The sequence below is a fragment of the Ranitomeya variabilis genome, chromosome 3 (assembly GCF_051348905.1).
Source record: "Ranitomeya variabilis isolate aRanVar5 chromosome 3, aRanVar5.hap1, whole genome shotgun sequence".
Lineage (NCBI taxonomy): Eukaryota > Metazoa > Chordata > Amphibia > Anura > Dendrobatidae > Ranitomeya > Ranitomeya variabilis.
The window spans coordinates 711,389,050-711,411,287 of record NC_135234.1 but is presented as its reverse complement, the minus strand read 5'-3'; the positions used below and the strand labels follow the sequence as shown (position 1 = coordinate 711,411,287).

At 48.8% G+C, this 22,238-nt stretch overlaps 1 protein-coding gene across 2 annotated transcripts in view; it reads left to right on the top strand.

The window, feature by feature from the left end:
- MTUS2 (microtubule associated scaffold protein 2) overlaps positions 1–22,238 on the top strand; it is an 866,587-nt gene that overhangs the window by 828,934 nt on the left and 15,415 nt on the right. For both annotated transcript variants that reach the window (XM_077298284.1, XM_077298285.1), the window contains one exon: positions 19,877–19,996. In XM_077298284.1, coding sequence (XP_077154399.1) covers positions 19,877–19,996 — 120 coding nt within the window. The remainder of the gene's footprint in view (positions 1–19,876; positions 19,997–22,238) is intronic.

Genomic DNA, 22,238 nt, shown 5'->3' with positions numbered 1-22,238 from the left:
TCCCAGGAGAAGACTCAGCTTTTTGCCAACCGCCACCGTCGTGTTGGTCCTCGGCTTTGTGTTGGGGATTTGGTGTGGTTGTCTTCTCGTTTTGTCCCTATGAGGGTCTCTTCTCCTAAGTTTAAGCCTCGGTTCATCGGCCCGTATAAGATATTGGAGATTCTTAACCCTGTTTCCTTCCGTTTGGACCTCCCTGCATCCTTCTCTATTCATAACGTTTTTCATCGGTCATTATTGCGCAGGTATGAGGTACCGGTTGTGCCTTCCGTTGAGCCTCCTGCTCCGGTGTTGGTTGAGGGTGAGTTGGAGTACGTTGTGGAGAAAATCTTAGACTCTCGTGTTTCCAGACGGAGACTCCAGTATCTGGTCAAGTGGAAGGGATACGGCCAGGAGGATAATTCTTGGGTGAATGCATCTGATGTTCATGCCTCTGATCTGGTTCGTGCCTTTCATAGGGCCCATCCTGATCGCCCTGGTGGTTCTGGTGAGGGTTCGGTGCCCCCTCCTTGAGGGGGGGGTACTGTTGTGAATTTGGATTCTGGGCTCCCCCGGTGGCTACTGGTGGAATTGAACTGGTGTTTTCATCTTCTCTGTTCACCTGTTCCCATCAAGATGTGGGAGTCGCTATATAACCTTGCTGCTCTGTTAGTTGCTTGCCGGTCAACAATGTTATCAGAAGCCTCTCTGTGCTTGTTCCTGCTCCTAGACAACTACTAGATAAGTTGGACTCTTGTCCATGTTTGTTTTTGCATTTTTGTTCCAGTTCACAGCTGTAGTTTCGTTACTGTGTCTGGAAAGCTCTTGTGAACAGGAATTGCCACTCTGGTGTTATGAGTTAATGCCAGAGTTTTAAAGTAATTCCTGGATGGTGTTTTGATAGGGTTTTCAGCTGACCATGAAAGTGTCCTTTCTGTCTTCTGCTATGTAGTAAGTGGACCTCAAATTTGCTAAACCTATTTTCATACTACGTTTGTTATTTCATCTTAATTCACCGCCAATACATGTGGGGGGCCTCTGTCTCCTTTCGGGGTATTTCTCTAGAGGTGAGCTAGGACTAATATTTTCCTCTGCTAGCATTATTTAGTCCTCCGGCTGGTGCTGGGCATCTAGAATCAACGTAGGCATGCTACCCGGCCACTGCTAGTTGTGCGTTAGGTTTAGTTCATGGTCAGCTCAGTTCCCATCTTCCAAGAGCTAGTTCCTATATATGCTGATGCTATGTTCTCTTGCCATTGAGAACATGACAGATGTTGCCTCGGTCTAACAGCAAGACCCCTTCTGGTATTTCTCCTTTTCTGTATTCCCATTGTTTACTGGTTAGTTCTGCTCTGAGGAGTCTGCCAGGATCCCATCCCTGACAGGTCCTCTCACTAGCTCTTCCCAGCTACTTCTCCCTCTCTTCCTGTCCAACCCCCAGTTTTACCAGAGTTGTGAGGAGTGGCCTACTAGATAGGACCACCCCCCCTGGTGGCCGGAGTGTGAAGTGTGGTGTGAGTGTACCTGATCAGAGAAACTCCTTAGTGCAATCAGACGTACCATAGCTCCCCGTAGTGGCGGAGCCACAGTACTGCAACAACCAGGACTCTGGGGTGCTGCACTCCCCCCCCCCGGTTAAATCCAGTACTCTGGGACTGGGAAAACAAGAACAATAATACATGTTAACAGAAAACACACAAATTTTTGAAATAGCATAACAATTGAACATAACAATGCTTCCCTTTACAGGAGGTGAGGATTCTTGAACGTTGCAAAAGTTAGGTCATGCACAGTTTATGACTCTCAGTTCAGTGGTTGAAACAGCGGGGACCCCGGGTAAACAAAGGGGCCCCCCTTTTTGAAAGTTTTTGAGCAATTCACCGTCCATTACTCTATTGTCCATTTAAAAACCTGTAACAAAAAGATATATATACAAACATTTTCAATTAAATAGCGGCCCTTATTAATACCTCCAAGGTTTGTAGCGGAGGGGAGTTTGATTTTGAGTGCTGCGTGTGGACCTTCGCAGCGCAGGGGTTGCTATTGGCCTAACAGGGCCCGCTATGCTTGCTACCGCTGGTGTAGTGCACTGTCTTCTAGCTACACTTCTAGTGAGTCTGGGTAGCACTGGCAGGTTAGGGCTCTCAGAGCTGCTGCTATCAACAGTGGGTACAGCAGATTCACCGATAGCAGAGGGAGGATTTGCCGGTTCAACGGTTGGCATGGCTTCATCAGGTAAGGCTTGTTGAGGTAGTGGGGCCGGATGCTCTGGTACCTCCATCGTTTCTGGCGGGTCCGGCTGTGGAAACGTTAGGACAGGTACCACGAGGGCTTGGTTTATCTGAGTCCAGGACTGGGGAAAGTCACCAAGGACAGTATGGAACACCTTCTCCTTTTCTACCGGCGGGGAGATTTCTGGGGCCGTGCCCCCCTCTTTCAACTTATCGGGGCAGACCTTAAGGTGATCCCTGGATACCGCTGCCGAGGTCTCCCCTCTGTCCTTGCTGATGAGACAGACCTTAGTGTTGTCGAAGTCGGATGGCAAGATGGTATACGGTTCCGCTTCCCATTGGTCATCGAGCTTGTGTAACCTCCTCTTTCGTTTAAGCACTTGCTCACCAGGTGACAGGGGAGTCGCAGGAGCATGTTGATTGTAGTCCCTTTCTTGTTTCTGCCTGGCCTGGGCGAGACTTCTCTCTACACACTCCTGTATTTCGCGGTACTTTCGCTGCCTTTCTGCATCCCAATCTGCATCCGGCGAGGTATCTTCGGGTACTAGGACCCCCATGTCCAGATCAATGGGTAACCGACTAGATCTTCCTCGCATCAGGTACGCTGGAGTACAGTTGGTGGAACTTACGGGGATGTGATTGTACATATCCACTAAGTCAGGCAACTTTGTCGGCCACAGGTTCCGTTCCTCCACCGGTAAGGTCTTCAATAAATCAATTACCACCTGGCTCATCTTCTCGCACATCCCGTTGGTTTGAGGGTGGTACGGTGTAGTTCTGATCTTCTTACACCCGTACAACTGGCAGAATTCTTGGAACACTTCCGCTTCGAATGCAGGCCCCTGATCGGTCAGTACTTTCTCTGGGTAGCCATGGGGCCTACAAAAGTGCTGCTGGAAGGCCCTGGCGGCAGTCCTAGCTGTTAGATCCCTGACAGGCACAACCACCAAAAACCTGGAGTAGTGGTCCACGATGGTAAGGGCGTAGATATAGCCCGACCGGCTAGGTGTCAGCTTCACATGGTCCAGCGCGACCAGTTCGAGCGGCCGTTTGGTGATGATAGGCCGCAGGGGAGCCCGTTGACTGTCACGGTCCTTCCTGCGCAGACTACATGGACCACACTCCCGACACCACTTCTCAATGGTTCTCTTCATGCCAACCCAATAGAACCTCCCTCGGAGCAGCTTCTCCAGCTTCTTCCATCCGAAGTGTCCGGCTCCATCATGGTAGGCTCCCAGAATCATGGGCGCATCTCGCCTTGGCACCACTATCTGCCACACCAATTCATGAGTACGTGGGTCGATGCTCCTCCTGCACAACTTGCCATCATGGATAAACAGTTTGCTTCTCCCCTTCCACAGCTGTTGGGTCTCTTGTGGATCATCTGGGCCAGGGTGCAAGCCAGCCTGCGTCAAGAGTTCCTTCACCTGACGGACCGCGGGGTCACTATCCTGGGTTTCTGCCCATCCGTGGTGGGGCAGGGGATTCAGCGTGGCATCCGGTTGGTTCTTGTGCCTGTTCTTCACATGGTGAGAGTTCTGAGTGGCTTTGGGGCGATGGAAGGCAGGCAGCTCCACTTCTTCAAGTGCCTCCGGGTCTTCTCCCACTTCTGGTAAATTGGGCATTCGGGACAGAGCATCGGCATTGGCATTCTGGTGCCCTGCCCGATATTTGATGGTGAAATCATAGTTGGACAGCCGGGCCATCCACCGCTGTTCCAAAGCCCCGAGTTTGGCAGTATCCAGATGCGTTAGCGGATTGTTGTCCGTGAAGACGGTGAATTTCGCAGAGGCCAGGTAGTGCTTAAACCTCTCTGTCACCGCCCAGACGAGGGCAAGGAATTCCAGTTTGAAGGAACTGTAGTTGTCAGGGTTCCTTTCCGTGGGACGGAGTTTCCTGCTGGCGTAAGCAATCACTCTTTCCTTGCCTTTCTGGACTTGAGACAGCACGGCTCCTAATCCCACATTACTGGCATCTGTGTACAGCACAAACGGTTGGTCGTATTCGGGGTAAGCCAGTACCTCTTCCCCTGTCAGCGCCGACTTCAAGCAGGTGAAGGATTCTTCCAGCTCCCCGTTCCAGTCAAAGGGGGTGTTCTTCCCCCTGGTCTTCTTTGGTTGGCCCACCAACAGGTTTTGCAAGGGTGCGGCCTTTTTGGTGAAGTCTTTAATGAACCTCCGGTAATAGCCTACCAGCCCGAGGAACTGCCGGACTTCGTGGAGGTCACTGGGCTTTGGCCAGTCCTTGATCACTGTGACCTTGTCAGGGTCTGGGGCCACTCCTTCAGCGCTCACCACATGGCCCAGGTACTGCACTTTAGGTTTCAGCAGATGACACTTGGACGGTTTCACTTTTAGGCCGAAGTTGGACAAGGCTTCAAACACCTCGGCCAGGTGCTTCAGATGGTCTTCGTAGGTTTTAGAGAAGACTATGACGTCATCCAGATATAGCAGCACGAAGGTTTCAAAGTTCAGGTGTCCCAGGCAGCTCTCCATCATCCTCTGGAACGTTCCGGGAGCATTGCACAATCCGAAGGGCATGTAGTTGAACTCACAGAGGCCCATTGGCGTCGTGAAGGCCGTCTTCTCTTTGTCCGCCTCCGCCACAGGAACCTGCCAGTACCCACTGGTGAGATCTAAGGTAGAGAAATAGTTAGCAGATTTTAAGGCAGCCAGAGACTCCTCTATCCTGGGCAGTGGGTATGCGTCCTTATGTGTAATGCGATTCAGCTGTCTGTAGTCAACACACATCCTCATTGTACCATCTTTCTTTTTAACAAGGACTAACGGAGCCGCCCAGGGGCTACAGCTGTCTCTCACCACCCCAGCCTCCTTCATTTCTCGCAACATGTCCTTGGCACACTGGTAATGAGCTGGGGGTACAGGGCGATATCTCTCTTTTATGGGTCGGTGATCTCCTGTGGGGATGTGATGTTGGATCCCTTTCACCTGCCCAAAATCTGAGGGGTGTTTGCTGAATACCTGCTCGTACTCGTGTACCACTCTGTAAGCCCCCTGTATTTGATGAGATGGGGTAGAGTCAGTGCCCACATGCAATTCCCGACACCAGTCTTTCAAGTGCTCGGCAGAACCTTTGTTCTCCGCCACGTTTGACGGGACCAAGGGTTCAGGTGTCTGTATTACACTATTATTGACAGTGAACAGTTTGGCGAGCGTGGTATACTTGGTTAGGTGGACCTCTTCCTCCCCACAATTGAGGACACGTATGGGCACTCTCCCCTGTCGGACGTCGACCACCCCCCGGGCTGTCAGAACAGTAGGCCTATTGTCTGAATATACAGGTTCCACCAAGGCCTGGTAGTCCTTACCCCTGAGGCCTATGGCTGCTCGACACCATATTAACATTTCACTTTTGGGGGGTATCGCGATGGGGTTTGAATCACTCACAGTGACACGACCAATCTCACCACCAGTCAGCTCTACCTGTTGTCTCTGCATCAGAGCTCTGATTTCCTTCTGCAGGGCACGTTGCTCACTGTGGCCAGCGGTTTCTGCCACCTGTTGCAACAAAACAATCACTTCTGCAAGACAATTTTCTATAACATTAGTACCAAGAGTCATCATGGGATTACATTCTCGACGATCAATATCTACAATCACAATCCCTTGGGCTTTCAATTCCACCCGCCCCACTTTGATGGTGACCTCCTTATACCCCACCTGTGGCAACGGCTGACCATTACTGGCGATTATGGTGAAATCATCGTCAGGGCCACGAGTAATATCAGCGTCCTCCCAATACCGTTTGTAGAGCACGTAAGGTATAGTCGTCACCTGAGAACCGGTGTCCAGCAAAGCATTCAAGGGGATTCCATCAATCACTACAGGGAGAACTGGTCGTCCTCCAATATACTTGGTTCTCCAATGCTGCGGGCCTGACCGTCCTACTCCTGGGGGTTGGCCCTTTGCCCCAGGGGTTGCTCGTTTAAAGGACAGTACCTTGCAAGATGGCCCACCTGGTGACAGCGGCGGCAGATGGGTCGTCCATCCGGGTGGAAGCGATCGTCGGGCCGGCTCCTAGTCGGTGGAGTCCTCCTCTGTCGCATCCAAGGGACATCCTCCGGACTGGAAGCCAACTGGATCTTCTCTTTGGGGGCCTCCTGTAGGGACTGCACCGTCCGGGCCAGGGCAGCAACGCTCTTGGTTAGCTCTTGCATTTGGAGACGGAGTCCTGCAGGGGAGTCGTCCTCGAAGCTCTGGGCGTCGGCCTCTGCGGCAACTGGGGTATCCGATGCCACCTCCTGGTGGTATGTGAGAGCGGGGCGCCTGGGTGGTATTGCGCGGCTGGGCTGTCGCTCCTGCAATGCCTGGATAGCTTTATCTTTAAACTGCGCAAAAGTCAAGTCTGGATTTTGCATGGCCAGGAAGTGCAATTGGCTCCGCTGGTGACTGCACAGGAGCCCCTCAATGAACCGCTCCTTCAGGATTTTATCCTCATCCTGCATGCTGCCGGGGTCACTCTGCTTAATGGCCCGCATCGCTTCCTGGAGATTAAGGGCATAGTCCCGTAAGCTATCCTGTGACCTTTGTTTGCATCCATAAAAAGTCAGTTTAATTTCTGTAGCAGTGCGAGTATCAAAGGTGGCTTTAAGCTTGGCAAAAATCTGTTGTGCAGTTCCTTTATCCTCAGCGGGCCAGGATTTCAATTCTCTCAGAGCCGCCCCAAAGAGTTGGCCGGTTATCATATGGACCTTCTGAGGCTCGGTTAGGGGATAGAACTCGAGCAGGCTGCAGAGCCCTTCCTTAAAGTCAGTGAACGTATGCGCCTCCCCAGAGTATCGTGGGAGCCAGGCCGCTCCGGGCAGGTAGGGCATGGAGAAGGGCATTATGGCTTTTGCATTAGCGGCAGTGTCCGACTGGCTGATGGGGGCAGCGGGTTCTGCGGCAGCCAGTGGTGGTATTAGGGCCACGGCTTCGCCCGCTGCGGGGACCGGAGCTGCCCCTGCGTCCGCGGCTGCGACCGCCACCTCCTCTCCTCCCGACTCGGACATGGCCGTCCCTTCCTCCCACTAACCTGCTGGAGGTCGGAGTTCCTCTTCCGGGATTGGCGTCTCACCGCGCTTTCCGTCCCGCGCTTCTTTTGGCTGATCCCGCCCACGTAGCTAAGGCTCCTCCCTCCGCGCGCGGCAATGGCGAATTTTGGCGGTAACTTTCCGCGGCAAGCAGTAGCACACAGTTCTCTCAATAAAGTACAGTCCAAGCACAATAAATCACAGTTCCAAGGCACACATGACCTGATTCCTCAGGCTTAAGTAAATCCTGTTCGTGACGCCAAATTTGGAGCGCCCCCACACCGCCGCAGGGCCTAGGGGTACCCGGAGCCGGGCCTCTGGGTCTCAGTCCTGGGGTTGTCACGGTGGCTAGACCCGGTCCGTGGCCCTGTCTGTCAGTGGGGGACGTCCGGTAGAATAAGTGATGATGATGGTGCAGTAACGGTGGTGTAGCGGTGCAGTTGTGGGGTGCAGGTCGCGGTAAATAACGAGGACACCAGGTTGCAGTCTCTTTACCTCTTTACTGAAGATGTGGGAGACCTCAGTCCAGAGCGCTGTTAACTGGGTTTTCAGAGACCGGCCGGTCCAACGACACATCAGGAGCTCTCTTTACAGGTGGGAATCAGTATCTACCTTCTAGCGCTGTGTGTTGTAGTTCTTCCCTGCTGAGCTCCCGGGATAGTCCTCACAACTGTTTCTTTCTGTCTCTACTGTTCTTTTTCCGTCCTCCAGGTGATATGGTAGGACGCACCCGTATGACGGGGTAGGCCTGGAGTTCTTCCGGGACTCTAGAGTCGCCCCTCTCCCGCAGCTGCCTCCGTTGTCTGCTTAGGTGTTAAGTGGGACAGCCAACCTGTAGTTAGCTGTCCTGCCGTGGTTTGCAATGTACTTAAAGTCTCTTACTTGCTCGGCGTTCCGGCCACCGACTGTTGCACCTCAGAAGGATGTTGCCTCGGTCTAACAGCAAGACCCCTTCTGGTATTTCTCCTTTTCTGTATTCCCATTGTTTACTGGTTAGTTCTGCTCTGAGGAGTCTGCCAGGATCCCATCCCTGACAGGTCCTCTCACTAGCTCTTCCCAGCTACTTCTCCCTCTCTTCCTGTCCAACCCCCAGTTTTACCAGAGTTGTGAGGAGTGGCCTACTAGATAGGACCACCCCCCCTGGTGGCCGGAGTGTGAAGTGTGGTGTGAGTGTACCTGATCAGAGAAACTCCTTAGTGCAATCAGACGTACCATAGCTCCCCGTAGTGGCGGAGCCACAGTACTGCAACAACCAGGACTCTGGGGTGCTGCATACACACATCTACATTTTGTTCACAATATTTGAACGAGATACTACAGTTGATGCCTTGAAGGGTGTGTGGATGACCCTGCTTTTATTTTTTGGCACACCTTGCACTATGTGCAGAGCTTTTTTGAGTGCAGGAGTACCACAACTACACTTTGTTCACAATATTTGACTGAGGCACTCCAGTTGGCGCTTTCAAGGCTGTATCGCTGACCCTGCTTGTAAGTTTTTGCACTTAGTGCATAGTCTTTAGAAGTCTAGTATACACCTGCAGCGCCCCAGAGTCCTGGTCGTTGCAGTAACGTCGCTCTGCCGCTAAGGGGAGTGATGTTGCGTCTGATGGCATTGAAGGAGTTCGCCTGACCAGGTATCACAGACACCAATACATTTTACAGTCTGGCCTCCAGGGGGAGCTAAGGGTTCTATGTATTAGGCCACTCCTCACAGTCTGGTAAAACTGGGGGTTAGATAGGAAGTCAGGTCAGAAAGCTGACTGGGTTGGAACCAGACAACACCTTGTGGCAGAGGGTGTTGTAGGGGAAGATTCAGAGGGGTCCCTGTCAGGGGTGAGATCCTGACAGAGGCCTAGCGAACAGAGAGAACGTTACGGGACCGCGCCTGCACGATATAGCGGCGGTGCCCCAAGAAAGGACAAGAAGCGAGATTTATTGTGCTGAGTGAGAAACGAGATCAACGCAACAAGGAGAATACCAGTAGGAGTCGTGCTGTAAGATGAGGCAACATCCTATTGAGGCGCATAACCGGTGGCCGGAACGCCGAGGAAGTATTAGGTTCCAAGCCATACTTCAAACCTACGGCAGGACAGTCAGTTAGAGGCGGGCTGTCTCACCCAATTGACCTAGGAAGACACAGGGGGGTAACAACAGGAGTGGGGCAACGCTAGAGTCCCAGAAGAGCTCTGAGCCTCCCCCGTCATACGGGGCGTCCTTCCTTAACATCTGGGGGACGTGGAAGAACATCAGAATCGAGTTGTGAGGGAACACGAGAAACAGACAGACAGAAACAGTTGTGGGGACTATCCCGTAAGCACAGCAGGGGAGGACCACAACACACAAGCGCTAGAAGGTAGGCACAGATTTCCACCTGCAAAGGGAGCTCTGGATGTGCCATCGGACCGGCCGGACTTGCGCAGCCCGGTTAACCGTATTCCGGATTGAGGACCCTGAAGCCTTCAGTAAAGAGGTAAAGAGACTGCAACCTGGTGTCCTCGTTATTTACTGCGACCGGCACTTCACAGCACCCCCATCTACACCTTTCATTGTACGCCCTTCAGCAGGGTCACGGACCGGGTCTAGCCACCGTGACAACCCCAGAACAGAGACTCAGAGGCCCGGTACCGGGTACCTCTCGGCCCTGCGGCAGTGGGGGCGCTACAAACTTGGCGTCACGAACAGGATCTACTTAAGCCTGAAGAATCAGGTCATGTGTGCCTTGGAACTGTGATTTACTGTGCTTGGACTGTACTTTATTGCAAGGACTGTGTATTGCCAAAAGTTCCCGCCAAAACCCGCCGCCATTGCAGCGCCACAGGGAGCGCAGAGGAAGAAGAAGGGCGCGCCATGGGAGGAGACTACCAAAGCGGCGCCAAAAGCAGTGACCGCCCCCTCCGACTCCTGCTGCGAGATGACGACCTGCCCAGTAGCAGAGGAGAACCGCCCCCTGATTTGCAACGGCGGGAACGCGGTGAAGAGGGAGCTTGACCTCGGAGAAATGGCGGAGCCAGGTGCATGCGTTGCCACAGAATGCCGGACAGCGAAGATGATCAGCAGGTGCCCGAGCGACGACGAAGTGATTCCGGCTTGCCCTCACCCATCAGAGGCGGACCCGCATCCACCGCAGCTGAAGGATCTGAACTCCTTGGAGCCGCCGGCGGAGGAGCCGAGCCTACCTGTCCCGACCACGGAGCCATGGAGAGCGGAGCCGCATCGAGAGACCACCCTGGAGGAGCCGCGGTCCGGGCTGCAGCCGATTCCAGTGTCCTTGTCAACGGAGGGGATCGACATTGGTGGAATCACATCAGGCGCAGGTATGGAAGATGCCCCTGCTCCCCTGACCGATCCCGCTCCCGCGACCGATCCTCGTCCCAACAGTAACCGCCTCTTCTCAGTTGAGCGGGTGATCCTCACCCCCGACACGATGGGGAAGCTGGTACCTCCACTACCGACCAAGATGGGAGAACCCATAGACGTGGGCCCAGACGGGGTGATCCTCCGGTGGGACACCCCCTGGATCGAGCCGGATGGAGCTCGGGGGGAAGGCCTCATCCTTGCTGTACTCACTTGGGAGCAGTATAAACAATGTCTGATCTTACATTGGAGAAACTGAAACGAGACAGAACAACCTGATGCGCCAAAAATGCAACGCAGAAAGTCTGCGCACGGCAGGAAAGACGTGGTAAAGCGGGGAACTGTGCTGGCCTTTCACCCAAAGAGGGGTTGGGGCTCCATACAGGAACCGGGACTGCCGGCTGACGTCTTCGTTACTAGTTACAACGTGAAAACTCCCTGCTGCAACCGAGATGGTGACCCATTGCAAAGGGGGGATCAGGTGACCTACACCCGCCACCGGAATGCCCAAGGATGGTGCGCTCGGAACGTCCAACGATGTGAGCCTGAGGGAGCGTCACCTGTTGCCTCGATCATGACTGATCCAGACTTGACAGATCTTGTTACTATCACCACCGTCCACCTTGTAGCGGCTACCGAACTTGCAAGCAGGGTTAGCCTTCAAATCCAGACACCGGGTGATCTGACGGCACCTGAGGGACCAACCACCGGTACTGACATTGCATCGGCCGGGGACCAAAGACCGCCCCCTGTGCTGCCAGAAACAGAGTAAGCAAGGATGCTTTATAAAGTGTAAATAGTTAACTGTTTGTTTTTCTTGCTTTTTGCTACTTTAAACCCGATCGGGGTTAACTCTTAAAGGGATCCCTTTGTTTACCCGGGATCCCTTCTTCTGCTTTTTGTTTTTGTTTCCTGGTTATACATCATTGAAAGAACTGCTGAATCATGAACAATGCATGATTACAAACTCCTTGTAAATAGTTTGCACCTTCTTAAAGGTGCTCTCTACTGGTTTTACACACAAAAAGGACTCTTTGCGAAGACACTGGTCTTGGAACCAGCTCCGGAGTCCTTACTGCGAACAGACTTGCAGCTTGAGAAGTTGCGCTACCTCATAGAGACTTGGTTCCCTCTTAAAGGGAATGTTCACATATCGCACTTATGAACAGTGTTGCCTTAAGATGGTTAAGTGGCAATAATGTCTTGACAGAAAAAGTTAAATGTAACTAACTAGTTGATTGTAAGAAATGTTTAATGATGTTGATAGAAGAATGAGGACAGAAAGTGAACCCGTACGGGGTTAGTCAGTGAGTCCTCCCAGGAGCCATACAGAGATGGCTCAGTAATCTTCAACTGAAAGATGGATGATATGTTCTATACTGTGTATAGTTGTAGAAAGGCAGAAGGCCCGGGCGGAAAGGGGCGGTCCTGTAACAGAAAGGAGAGGCAGCAGGCCTGGAGCAGTTAGGACAGGCAGTCCTGCAGACATAAAGAAGGAGAATGCAGAAAAGTTGCTTAGTATTATAATGTTTTATAGGAAGGTCTTTAGTGGATTCAGCGTGTACGTCCTTAAAGGTAATGTTAAATTATTGTTCGAAGTTTGCACTAAGTGGAATACCCAGTTGGGTAAAGGCAGTTATTTAAGGTAAGTTATTTTAACCATGTTTGTAACGTTCAAGTGTCCTCACCTCCCATAAAGGGAAGCTCTGTTAAAGTTTACTTGTTATTGCATTTCAAAATTGTATGTCTTTTTGCTGACATGTATTGTTTTCTTCCCAGTCCAGGAGTACTGGATTTAACCGGGGGGGGAGTGCAGCGCCCCAGAGTCCTGGTCGTTGCAGTAACGTCGCTCTACCGCTAAGGGGAGTGATGTTGCGTCTGATGGCACTGAAGGAGTTCACCTGACCAGGTATCACAGACACCAATACATTTTACAGTCTGGCCTCCAGGGGGAGCTAAGGGTTCTATGTATTAGGCCACTCCTCACAGTCTGGTAAAACTGGGGGTTAGATAGGAAGTCAGGTCAGAAAGCTGACTGGGTTGGAACCAGACAACACCTTGTGGCAGAGGGTGTTGTAGGGGAAGATTCAGAGGGGTCCCTGTCAGGGGTGGGATCCTGACAGAGGCCTAGCGAACAGAGAGAACGTTACGGGACCGCGCCTGCACGATATAGCGGCGGTGCCCCAAGAAAGGACAAGAAGCGAGATTTATTGTGCTGAGTGAGAAACGAGATCAACGCAACAAGGAGAATACCAGTAGGAGTCGTGCTGTAAGACGAGGCAACATCCTATTGAGGCGCATAACCGGTGGCCGGAACGCCGAGGAAGTATTAGGTTCCAAGCCATACTTCAAACCTACGGCAGGACAGTCAGTTAGAGGCGGGCTGTCTCACCCAATTGACCTAGGAAGACACAGGGGGGGTAACAACAGGAGTGGGGCGACGCTAGAGTCCCAGAAGAGCTCCGAGCCTCCCCCGTCATACGGGGCGTCCTTCCTTAACATCTGGGGGACGTGGAAGAACATCAGAATCGAGTTGTGAGGGAACACGAGAAACAGACACAACAGTTGTGGGGACTATCCCGTAAGCACAGCAGGGGAGGACCACAACACACAAGCGCTAGAAGGTAGGCACAGATTTCCACCTGCAAAGGGAGCTCTGGATGTGCCATCGGACCGGCCGGACTTGCGCAGCCCGGTTAACCATATTCCGGATTGAGGACCCTGAAGCCTTCAGTAAAGAGGTAAAGAGACTGCAACCTGGTGTCCTCGTTATTTACTGCGACCGGCACTTCACAGCACCCCCATCTACACCTTTCATTGTACGCCCTTCAGCAGGGTCACGGACCAGGTCTAGCCACCGTGACAACCCCAGAACAGAGACTCAGAGGCCCGGTACCGGGTACCCCTCGGCCCTGCGGCAGTGGGGGCGCTACACACCACTACATGACAATTTAAACGTAATGTATACAGGATGTATCTGAGTCCCCCTTCCATCTAACTTTTGGAAGTTCTTGCTTCCTTCTTAAATTACACTGACATTTCCATTTTTTTAATAAAATAATAAAAATCTATAAATTCAATTTTGGTTTACTTAAACTTTTTTTTTTAATCCTTTAAAACTGTTGCCTTATATACAAGTCATTATACAGGAAAGAATGTTTATTAACTTTTTTTTCCCAATAAACTCCAATTTCTGGGTTTGGAATATTTTATTGTCAGTCCTGTAAAGTGGAGAAAAAGGTGAGACAATTGTTTTCAGCAGTGATCTGGGAGTCAGAGATGCTTCCAGCGGTCTTCTCCATTCTGTTCTCCTTCCATTCAGCACTTTTTCCATCCATTTCAACATTTTCACTGTCCCCCCCCCAGGCTACCTTGTAGGGCCTGCTGGAAACATTCTTGGATTTCCCATTTTGTGTGTGTTTGTGTGTTTTTGTGGGTGTTTCTGTGTGTGTGGGCATTGACCTGGAAAGAATTTAGGAATCGGCACAGAGCAAGATTTAGTGGGTATGCACACTCTATGCTACATTTCTCATGATTGGCGCATCGGATCTCTACCAAAAAAGGTAACATTTTTATTGGGGTATCTCTACTTCCATGTGTAAAAGAGAAGAGTCACATTAAGGGAATATTCATCCAAAATATATCTATACCCATGTCATAGATACCACAGAAGAACAGATGAGACTCAGTCAGAAAATCTATGTAGAAATAACAAAACACCTTTATTTATCACACATGTTAAAAAATGACAACAGGTAACTGGAGAAGGTGTAGCACACAAGTAAATTGGTGCAATAAAAACAACATTGACGGGAGGCATGAAACAGGGAGTTACCAAATATACATCTAATAACCCTGATGAGATAGGCACCACAAGGGCAATGGATTCTAAATCACTTCAATAGTGAGGAACTATAGTTCAATACCCGCTAGTGGTGGGTCCCCATCCACAACAATATGCCAGACTAATGGACATGACAATGGCACACACGGTGAGGCTAATCATAGTATGTGACCATAATGGCGCCGCTATAGTGTAAAACAGTCAAATGAAGCAATAATCAATATATAAGGCAAAGACAGAATAATACCCACCGCAGTGATGCAACCCGCCTGGAACACGCCTCACCCCCGTGGGGGGAGTACCTGTGGGGGTTGCCTGGTTGCTAGGGAATCCCCACATGTAATCAAGCTGGCTAATAGATGTAAATCATTCAGCTGAGGCGATGAAAACTTAATCTCCTAGCACTATCAAATACTCGGAGGTCACCCGAGCATGCTCAAGAAATCTCGAGTAACGAGAATATTCGCTCATCACTAGTGCTTATCACTAAATTAGAATATCATCAAAAAGTTAATTTATTTCAGTTCAATACAAAAACTGAAACTCATATGTTATATTACACACAGAGTGATCTATTTCAAGTGTTTATTTCTGTTAACCCCTTTCTGACATTGGGCGTAATAGTACACCAATGTCGGATACCCTCCCTTTCATGTGGGCACCGGCAGAGAGCCCACATCTTTCCAGGAACATGTCAGCTGTTTTGAACAGCTGACATGTGCCCGCAATAGCCGTGGGTGGAATCGCGGTAACTAGCTAAATGCGGCTGTCAAATGCTGACAGCGGCATCTAAATGGCGCTTACAGCAACTGCGCCAGAAATACGCACACCAGTGACCCGCATCCCGTGATCACGGGTCACCGGTGTTTCGGAATGAGACCTCTATGGTTGTCACTGCCGGATTACTGTGAGCGCTACCCAGTGGTCGGCACTCATAGCAGGTCAGCAATTCTACTAGATAGAGGCGATCTGACCATCGCCGCCGGCACAGGAGGTGAATATAGGCTTTACTATTTTATGGGAGCACAACATTTAGTTTAAGAAGGAGTTGTCCTAGTAGTAGATAACCCCTTTAAGTCTCGGCAGAAATGAAATTATATTATTTTTAGTTGTAAGATCCTACATCTGCTGCCGGCGGATGCCAACCTTAGAGAATGTTTTAATGATTTTCTTATTCCAGACACAATATTTGTAGGCAGAAATCTCTGTGATTCTGTGCCAGAACCTTCCTGTACTGAATAATCTAGGACACTAGATAAATACAGGGAAAATCCTTGCAATCTATCTTTCACCGAGTGGCTGACTCTGATGAGGACAGCCATGCTCCTCTGCGATTTTGTGATTGCTTAATAAGTAGTCACTTGATTTTGCAGGTGATCAGGTATTACAGCCGCAAAACCATATGGCCCATTGTAATAGCTGCAAAGTTTTGGACATGAAAAAGCTGCTCCCCTGCAAAATCAAGTGATTATTTTACAAGCAATTTACAGACCGCAGCAATTTCAGTTCTTTATACAAAAAATTCTTTATACATCCTATTATATTATATTGGTATATGTATTTTAACACTTGTTTGGTTTTAATTAGGATATCAATAAAAATTGGTTATATCGTATCTTATTTTATGCAGGAATTGGTGGTAACTTTATGCACTTTATCCCACTTATTACAACAAATTAGTGCAAGCAATTGTCGCACACTTATACTTCCTTGTAGGGGTTAATTGGCTAATTTATTAATTACACTGGTATAGCATATATAGTGATCGGCAGTGAGGGGGCGGTAACCCTGACGAAGAGGGACGGAGTCCCTCGAAACGCGTTGGTTTAGCTTTTTGCCCTGTCCTACACGCCGTAGTATCTGTGACGTCACACGCTGCTTCCTAGCAGCGGCGGCCATTTTTTCATACGCGCATCCAGTATCGCTACCGGCCGGAGCGCTGCTGGCTCTGCGCGTCCCCTGACACGGGCATCCTGATATCCACTCCTGCCGCCGGGTGTCTAATATCTACAACCACTGACACCTACTACCAGCACCTCTATACCAGCCGTAACCTCCATCAAGCCACCCTTGGTAAGGAGCAGAGTTCACTTCTCTTTATAATATCTACACTGGTTCTGGTTTTGGCATTTATAGTGGCGGCAGTTTGTTGTTGTTATTATTATTACTTGTTATTATTACTATTTGTTATTATTACTATTGGTCTTTGTGTCTTAATTGACAGTTTCGAGTAAGACACATAGTGTTTTTAGCGCGATATCTCAGTTTTATATATACAGGTCCTTCTCAAAAAATTAGCATATAGTGTTAAATTTCATTATTTACCATAATGTAATGATTACAATTAAACTTTCATATATTATAGATTCATTATCCACCAACTGAAATTTGTCAGGTCTTTTATTGTTTTAATACTGATGATTTTGGCCTACAACTCCTGATAACCCAAAAAACCTGTCTCAATAAATTAGCATATCAAGAAAAGGTTCTCTAAACGACCTATTACCCTAATCTTCTGAATCAACTAATTAACTCTAAACACATGCAAAAGATACCTGAGGCTTTTAAAAACTCCCTGCCTGGTTCATTACTCAAAACCCCCATCATGGGTAAGACTAGCGACCTGACAGATGTCAAGAAGGCCATCATTGACACCCTCAAGCAAGAGGGTAAGACCCAGAAAGAAATTTCTCAACAAATAGGCTGTTCCCAGAGTGCTGTATCAAGGCACCTCAATGGTAAGTCTGTTGGAAGGAAACAATGTGGCAGAAAACGCTGTACAACGAGAAGAGGTGACCGGACCCTGAGGAAGATTGTGGAGAAGGACCGATTCCAGACCTTGGGGAACCTGAGGAAGCAGTGGACTGAGTCTGGTGTGGAAACATCCAGAGCCACCGTGCACAGGCGTGTGCAGGAAATGGGCTACAGGTGCCGCATTCCCCAGGTAAAGCCACTTTTGAACCATAAACAGCGGCAGAAGCGCCTGACCTGGGCTACAGAGAAGCAGCACTGGACTGTTGCTAAGTGGTCCCAAGTACTTTTTTCTGATGAAAGCAAATTTTGCATGTCATTCGGAAATCAAGGTGCCAGAGTCTGGAGGAAGACTGGGGAGAAGGAAATGCCAAAATGCCTGAAGTCCAGTGTCAAGTACCCAGTCAGTGATGGTGTGGGGTGCCATGTCAGCTGCTGGTGTTGGTCCACTGTGTTTCATCAAGGGCAGGGTCAATGCAGCTAGCTATCAGGAGATTTTGGAGCACTTCATGCTTCCATCGGCTGAAATGCTTTATGGAGATGAAGATTTCATTTTTCAGCACGACCTGGCACCTGCTCACAGTGCCAAAACCACTGGTAAATGGTTTACTGACCATGGTATTACTGTGCTCAATTGGCGTGCCAACTCTCCTGACCTGAACCCCATAGAGAATCTGTGGGATATTGTGAAGAGAAAGTTGAGAGACGCAAGACCCAACACTCTGGATGAGCTTAAGGCCGCTATTGAAGCATCCTGGGCCTCCATAATATCTCAGCAGTGTCACAGGCTGATTGCCTCCATGCCACGCCGCATTGAAGCAGTCATTTCTGCCAAAGGATTCCCGACCAAGTATTGAGTGCATAACTGAACATTATTATTTGATGGTTTTTTTGTTTGTTATTAAAAAACACTTTTATTTGATTGGACGGGTGAAATATGCTAATTTATTGAGACAGGTTTTTTGGGTTATCAGGAGTTGTAGGCCAAAATCATCAGTATTAAAACAATAAAAGACCTGACAAATTTCAGTTGGTGGATAATGAATCTATAATATATGAAAGTTTAATTGTAATCATTACATTATGGTAAATAATGAAATTTAACACTATATGCTAATTTTTTGAGAAGGACCTGTATTGATTCATCAAACAGTTTGGCCCACAAATGTTGCAGATGGCTCTTTTAGTTTATAACGGCTGGGGGGGGGGGGGGGGTGGCAGTGGCCCTTTAAGCCACAAAAGTTGCATGAATAATTACAGAAATATTAGAAAGTCTACATACGGCATACATTTCTGCCTCTGGCACAAGGTAGCTAAAAGATGGGCCAAATTCACTTTGAGGCACACACCTGTTGCAGCTGTCGATTAGCCACAAGACATGCAGGTGCGGGGACGTAGACATATTTTTCGGGCACACTGAAGTCACTCGGTAAGCACACGAGCATGCCCATAACATCTTATCCGAGCACTTTTATTCATCACTACTGGCCACATACACTACAGCTAGCTATCGGCTACATCACTAGCTGACCAGCCCAACCAATAAACAAGTAGAAACGGAAAGTCTGGCGCTGTCAAATCCCTTCTCCTAGCAGCATACCTAAAGGTTCTACAAACAGATTGGCCTTTGGGCATAACAAAATCCAATTGCTCATTCCTTCTCCCCTAAAATCTTCCAATAGCGGACAGTCTCAAGGGCCCTGTACACGTTAGACTTTGCAAAGATTCCTCCAAAATTGATAGCTTTGACTTTTATCTATGAGAGAAGTATAAGCATACAGTATTTACCAGGATTAGTGATGAGCGAATATGCTCGTTACTCGAGATTTCTCGAGCATGCTCAGGGGTCCTCCGAGTATTTTTTAGTGCTCGGAGATTTAGTTTTTCTTGCCGCAGCTGAATGATTTACATCTGTTAGCCAGCATAAGTACATGTGGGGGTTGCCTGGTTGCTAGGGAATCCCCACATGTACTTATGCTGGCTAACAGATATAAATCACTCAACTGAGGTGAGGAAAACTAAATCTCCGAGCACTAAAAAATACTCGCAGGACCCCCGAGCATGCTCGAGAAATCTCAAGTAACAAGTATATTTGCTCATCACTAACCAGGATCATATGTAAAATACACAAATATTCTAGCTGTTGATTCCTTCTTTTATATTAAACAAGCACGCCCATCAAAGTTTTTATCTTCTTAATATATTGCCGTCATCATATTATATAGCACTGTGTACTTACAATTGCTCATTTTGCCTTTCTACCCAGCTAATGCTTCTCTTTTAGATTAGGTCTATGAGATCACATGATTAAAAACTGACGAGCTGAATCCTTCTAAGCTCTATGTAGAAACAGGAGGTCAATTTTCCTTGTATGACTCATAAGTCACTGCAAAAGTAAAGGGCAGGGGGAGGAGGGAACAGCTGGGCCTGGAGTTAAAGAAAAGAATGATTTATGCAGAGACAGTAGACTTCCTGTTTTTACATAGAGCAGAGAACGGAGAAGAAATAACTGGGTAGATAGGCAAAATGAGCAATTGTAAGTACACAGTGCTATATAATATGATGATTACAATACATTAAGTGGATAAAAACGTTGACTGGAGTGCTTCAATAAGTATATAAAGCACATTTATTATATGCCGCATTCACGCCATATTGCTAACAATATCTAAAATTCTTGTCTTGCAGATTGCTCTGGCTCCATACCGGCATTTAGATGACGACTTGATCAGCATTAAACAAGTCTTAGAGATGAAAAACCAGTTAATCCATGAGCAGGAAAAGAGGATAATGGAACTGGAAAAGCTGGTGAGTTTTTATACAAGAGCACATTTAGGAAATGTAGTACATAACATTAGATTTTTTTCTTGGGTTCTATCCAACATGGTCCTCCCCTTGTACCAGAAACAGTAATTTGGAAGGGATGGTTACTTCTGAAATACACCTTATCCGGGATCTATCTCCTATACCTTATATGGGACTTACAGGGAAAATTGTGGAACTGTATGGAGCGCCCCCTAGAACCGTGGGATACTCGGTACCGGGTCGACACAGTTCTTAAAAGGGAAGTCACGGTGGCAGTGACCCGGTCCGTGGCCCTGGGCCTCAAGTTAATGGGGATGAAGTGTAGTGGCAAATAAAGTCTATTGTAGTAATGTTCGTGACGCCACCTGTGGTACTCGGCCAGGGATCGCCGACGCTGCTTAACCCCTTCATGACCGTGGGATTTTTCGTTTTTCCGTTTTCGTTTTTCACTCCCCTCCTTCCCAGAGCCATAACTTTTTTATTTTTCCGTCAATTTGGCCATGTGAGGGCTTATTTTTTGCAGGACGAGTTGTACTTTTGAATGACACCATTGGTTTTACCATGGCATGTACTAGAAAACGGGAAAAAAATTCCAAGTGCGGTGAAATTGCAAAAAAAGTGCAATCCCACACTTGTTTTTTGCTTGCCTTTTTTGCTAGGTTCACTAAATGCTAAAACTGACCTGCCATGATTCTCCAGGTCAGTACGAGTTCATAGACACCTAACATGACTAGGTTATTTTTCACCTAAGTGGTGAAAAAAAATTCCAAACTTTGCAAAAAAATAAAAAATAAAATTGCGCCATTTTCCGATACTCGTAGCGTCTCCATTTTTCATGATCTGGGGTCGGTTGAGGGCTTATTTTTTGCGTGCCGAGACGGCGTTTTTAATGATACCAATTCGGTGCAGATGCGTTCTTTTGATCGCCCGTTATTGCATTTTAATGCAAATCGCGGCGACCAAAAAAACGTAATTCTGGCGTTTCGATTTTTTTCTCGTTACGTCGTTTTGCGATCAGGTTAATGCTTTTTTTTATTGATCGGGCGATTCTGAACGCGGCGATACCAAATATGTGTAGGTTTGATTATTTTTTTATTGATTTATTTTGATTGGGGCGAAATGGGGGTGATTTAAACTTTTATATTTTTTTTATTTTTTTCACATTTTTTTTTAACTTTTTTTTTAACTTTTACCATGCTTCTATAGCCTCCATGGGAGGCTAGAAGCAGGCACAGCCCGATCGGCTCTGCTACATAACAGCGATCATCAGATCGCTGTTATGTAGCTAAAATGCAGGTGTGCTGTGAGCCCCGACCACAGGGTGGCGCTCACAGCCACCGGCGATCAGTAACCATAGAGGTCTCAAGGACCTCTATGGCTACAATATACAAGCATCGCTGACCCCCGATCATGTGACGGGGGTCGGCGATGCGCTCATTTCCGGCCACCCGGCCGGATGCGGTAGTTAAATGCCGCTGTCTGCGTTTGACAGCGGCATTTAACTAGTTAATAGGGGCGGGTGATCGCGATTTCACCCGCCGCTATTGCGCGCACATGTCAGCTGTAAAAAACAGCTGACATGTCGCGACTTTGATGTGCGCTCACCGCCGGAGCGCACATCAAAGCAGGGGACCCGACATCGGACGGTATAGTACGTCCGATGTCGGGAAGGGGTTAAAGAGATCCGCTGGGGCCGATGGTGATGCAGCTTAGATGGTTTTGCTCCCCACAGGTGGAGCGGAGGCCCCAGGGCTACCAGGACAGTCTATGAGGGGTTGTAGATGTTGGGGTGCAGGAAATAATTGGAGGACACAGGATATGCAGTCTCTTTACCTTTTAATTGCCAGTGCAGTCCAGGGTGCAGGTTACAGGTGATCTATGAAAATCTGGGGAGCCTGGAAGCGGTTCGGAATCCCCCTAACCAGGTGGGGTTGGAAGCCTTCCTTCTGCACTGAATTCTGGGTTCTTGATGTCTTGGCTTTCCTCAAGTCCCTCTCTCAATCTGTCCCTCAGGTGGAACACGACCCGCATGGCAGGCAGCTTGAGCCTTTTTTAGGTGTCCCTCTCTTGTGGTGACTCAGGGCTCTAGTCTGCTGCTGTGCCTTTGGGTGTCTGTTGTAGCCAGGAGAACTGCAATCTTCTGCCTTCCGGTTTCAGTTGTGGGGCCTACAGCTCCCACACAACCTCCCAGACAATCTCGGACTACGGTGTCCGGTTTCCTTTTGCGCTTAATCCTGGGGGTGAG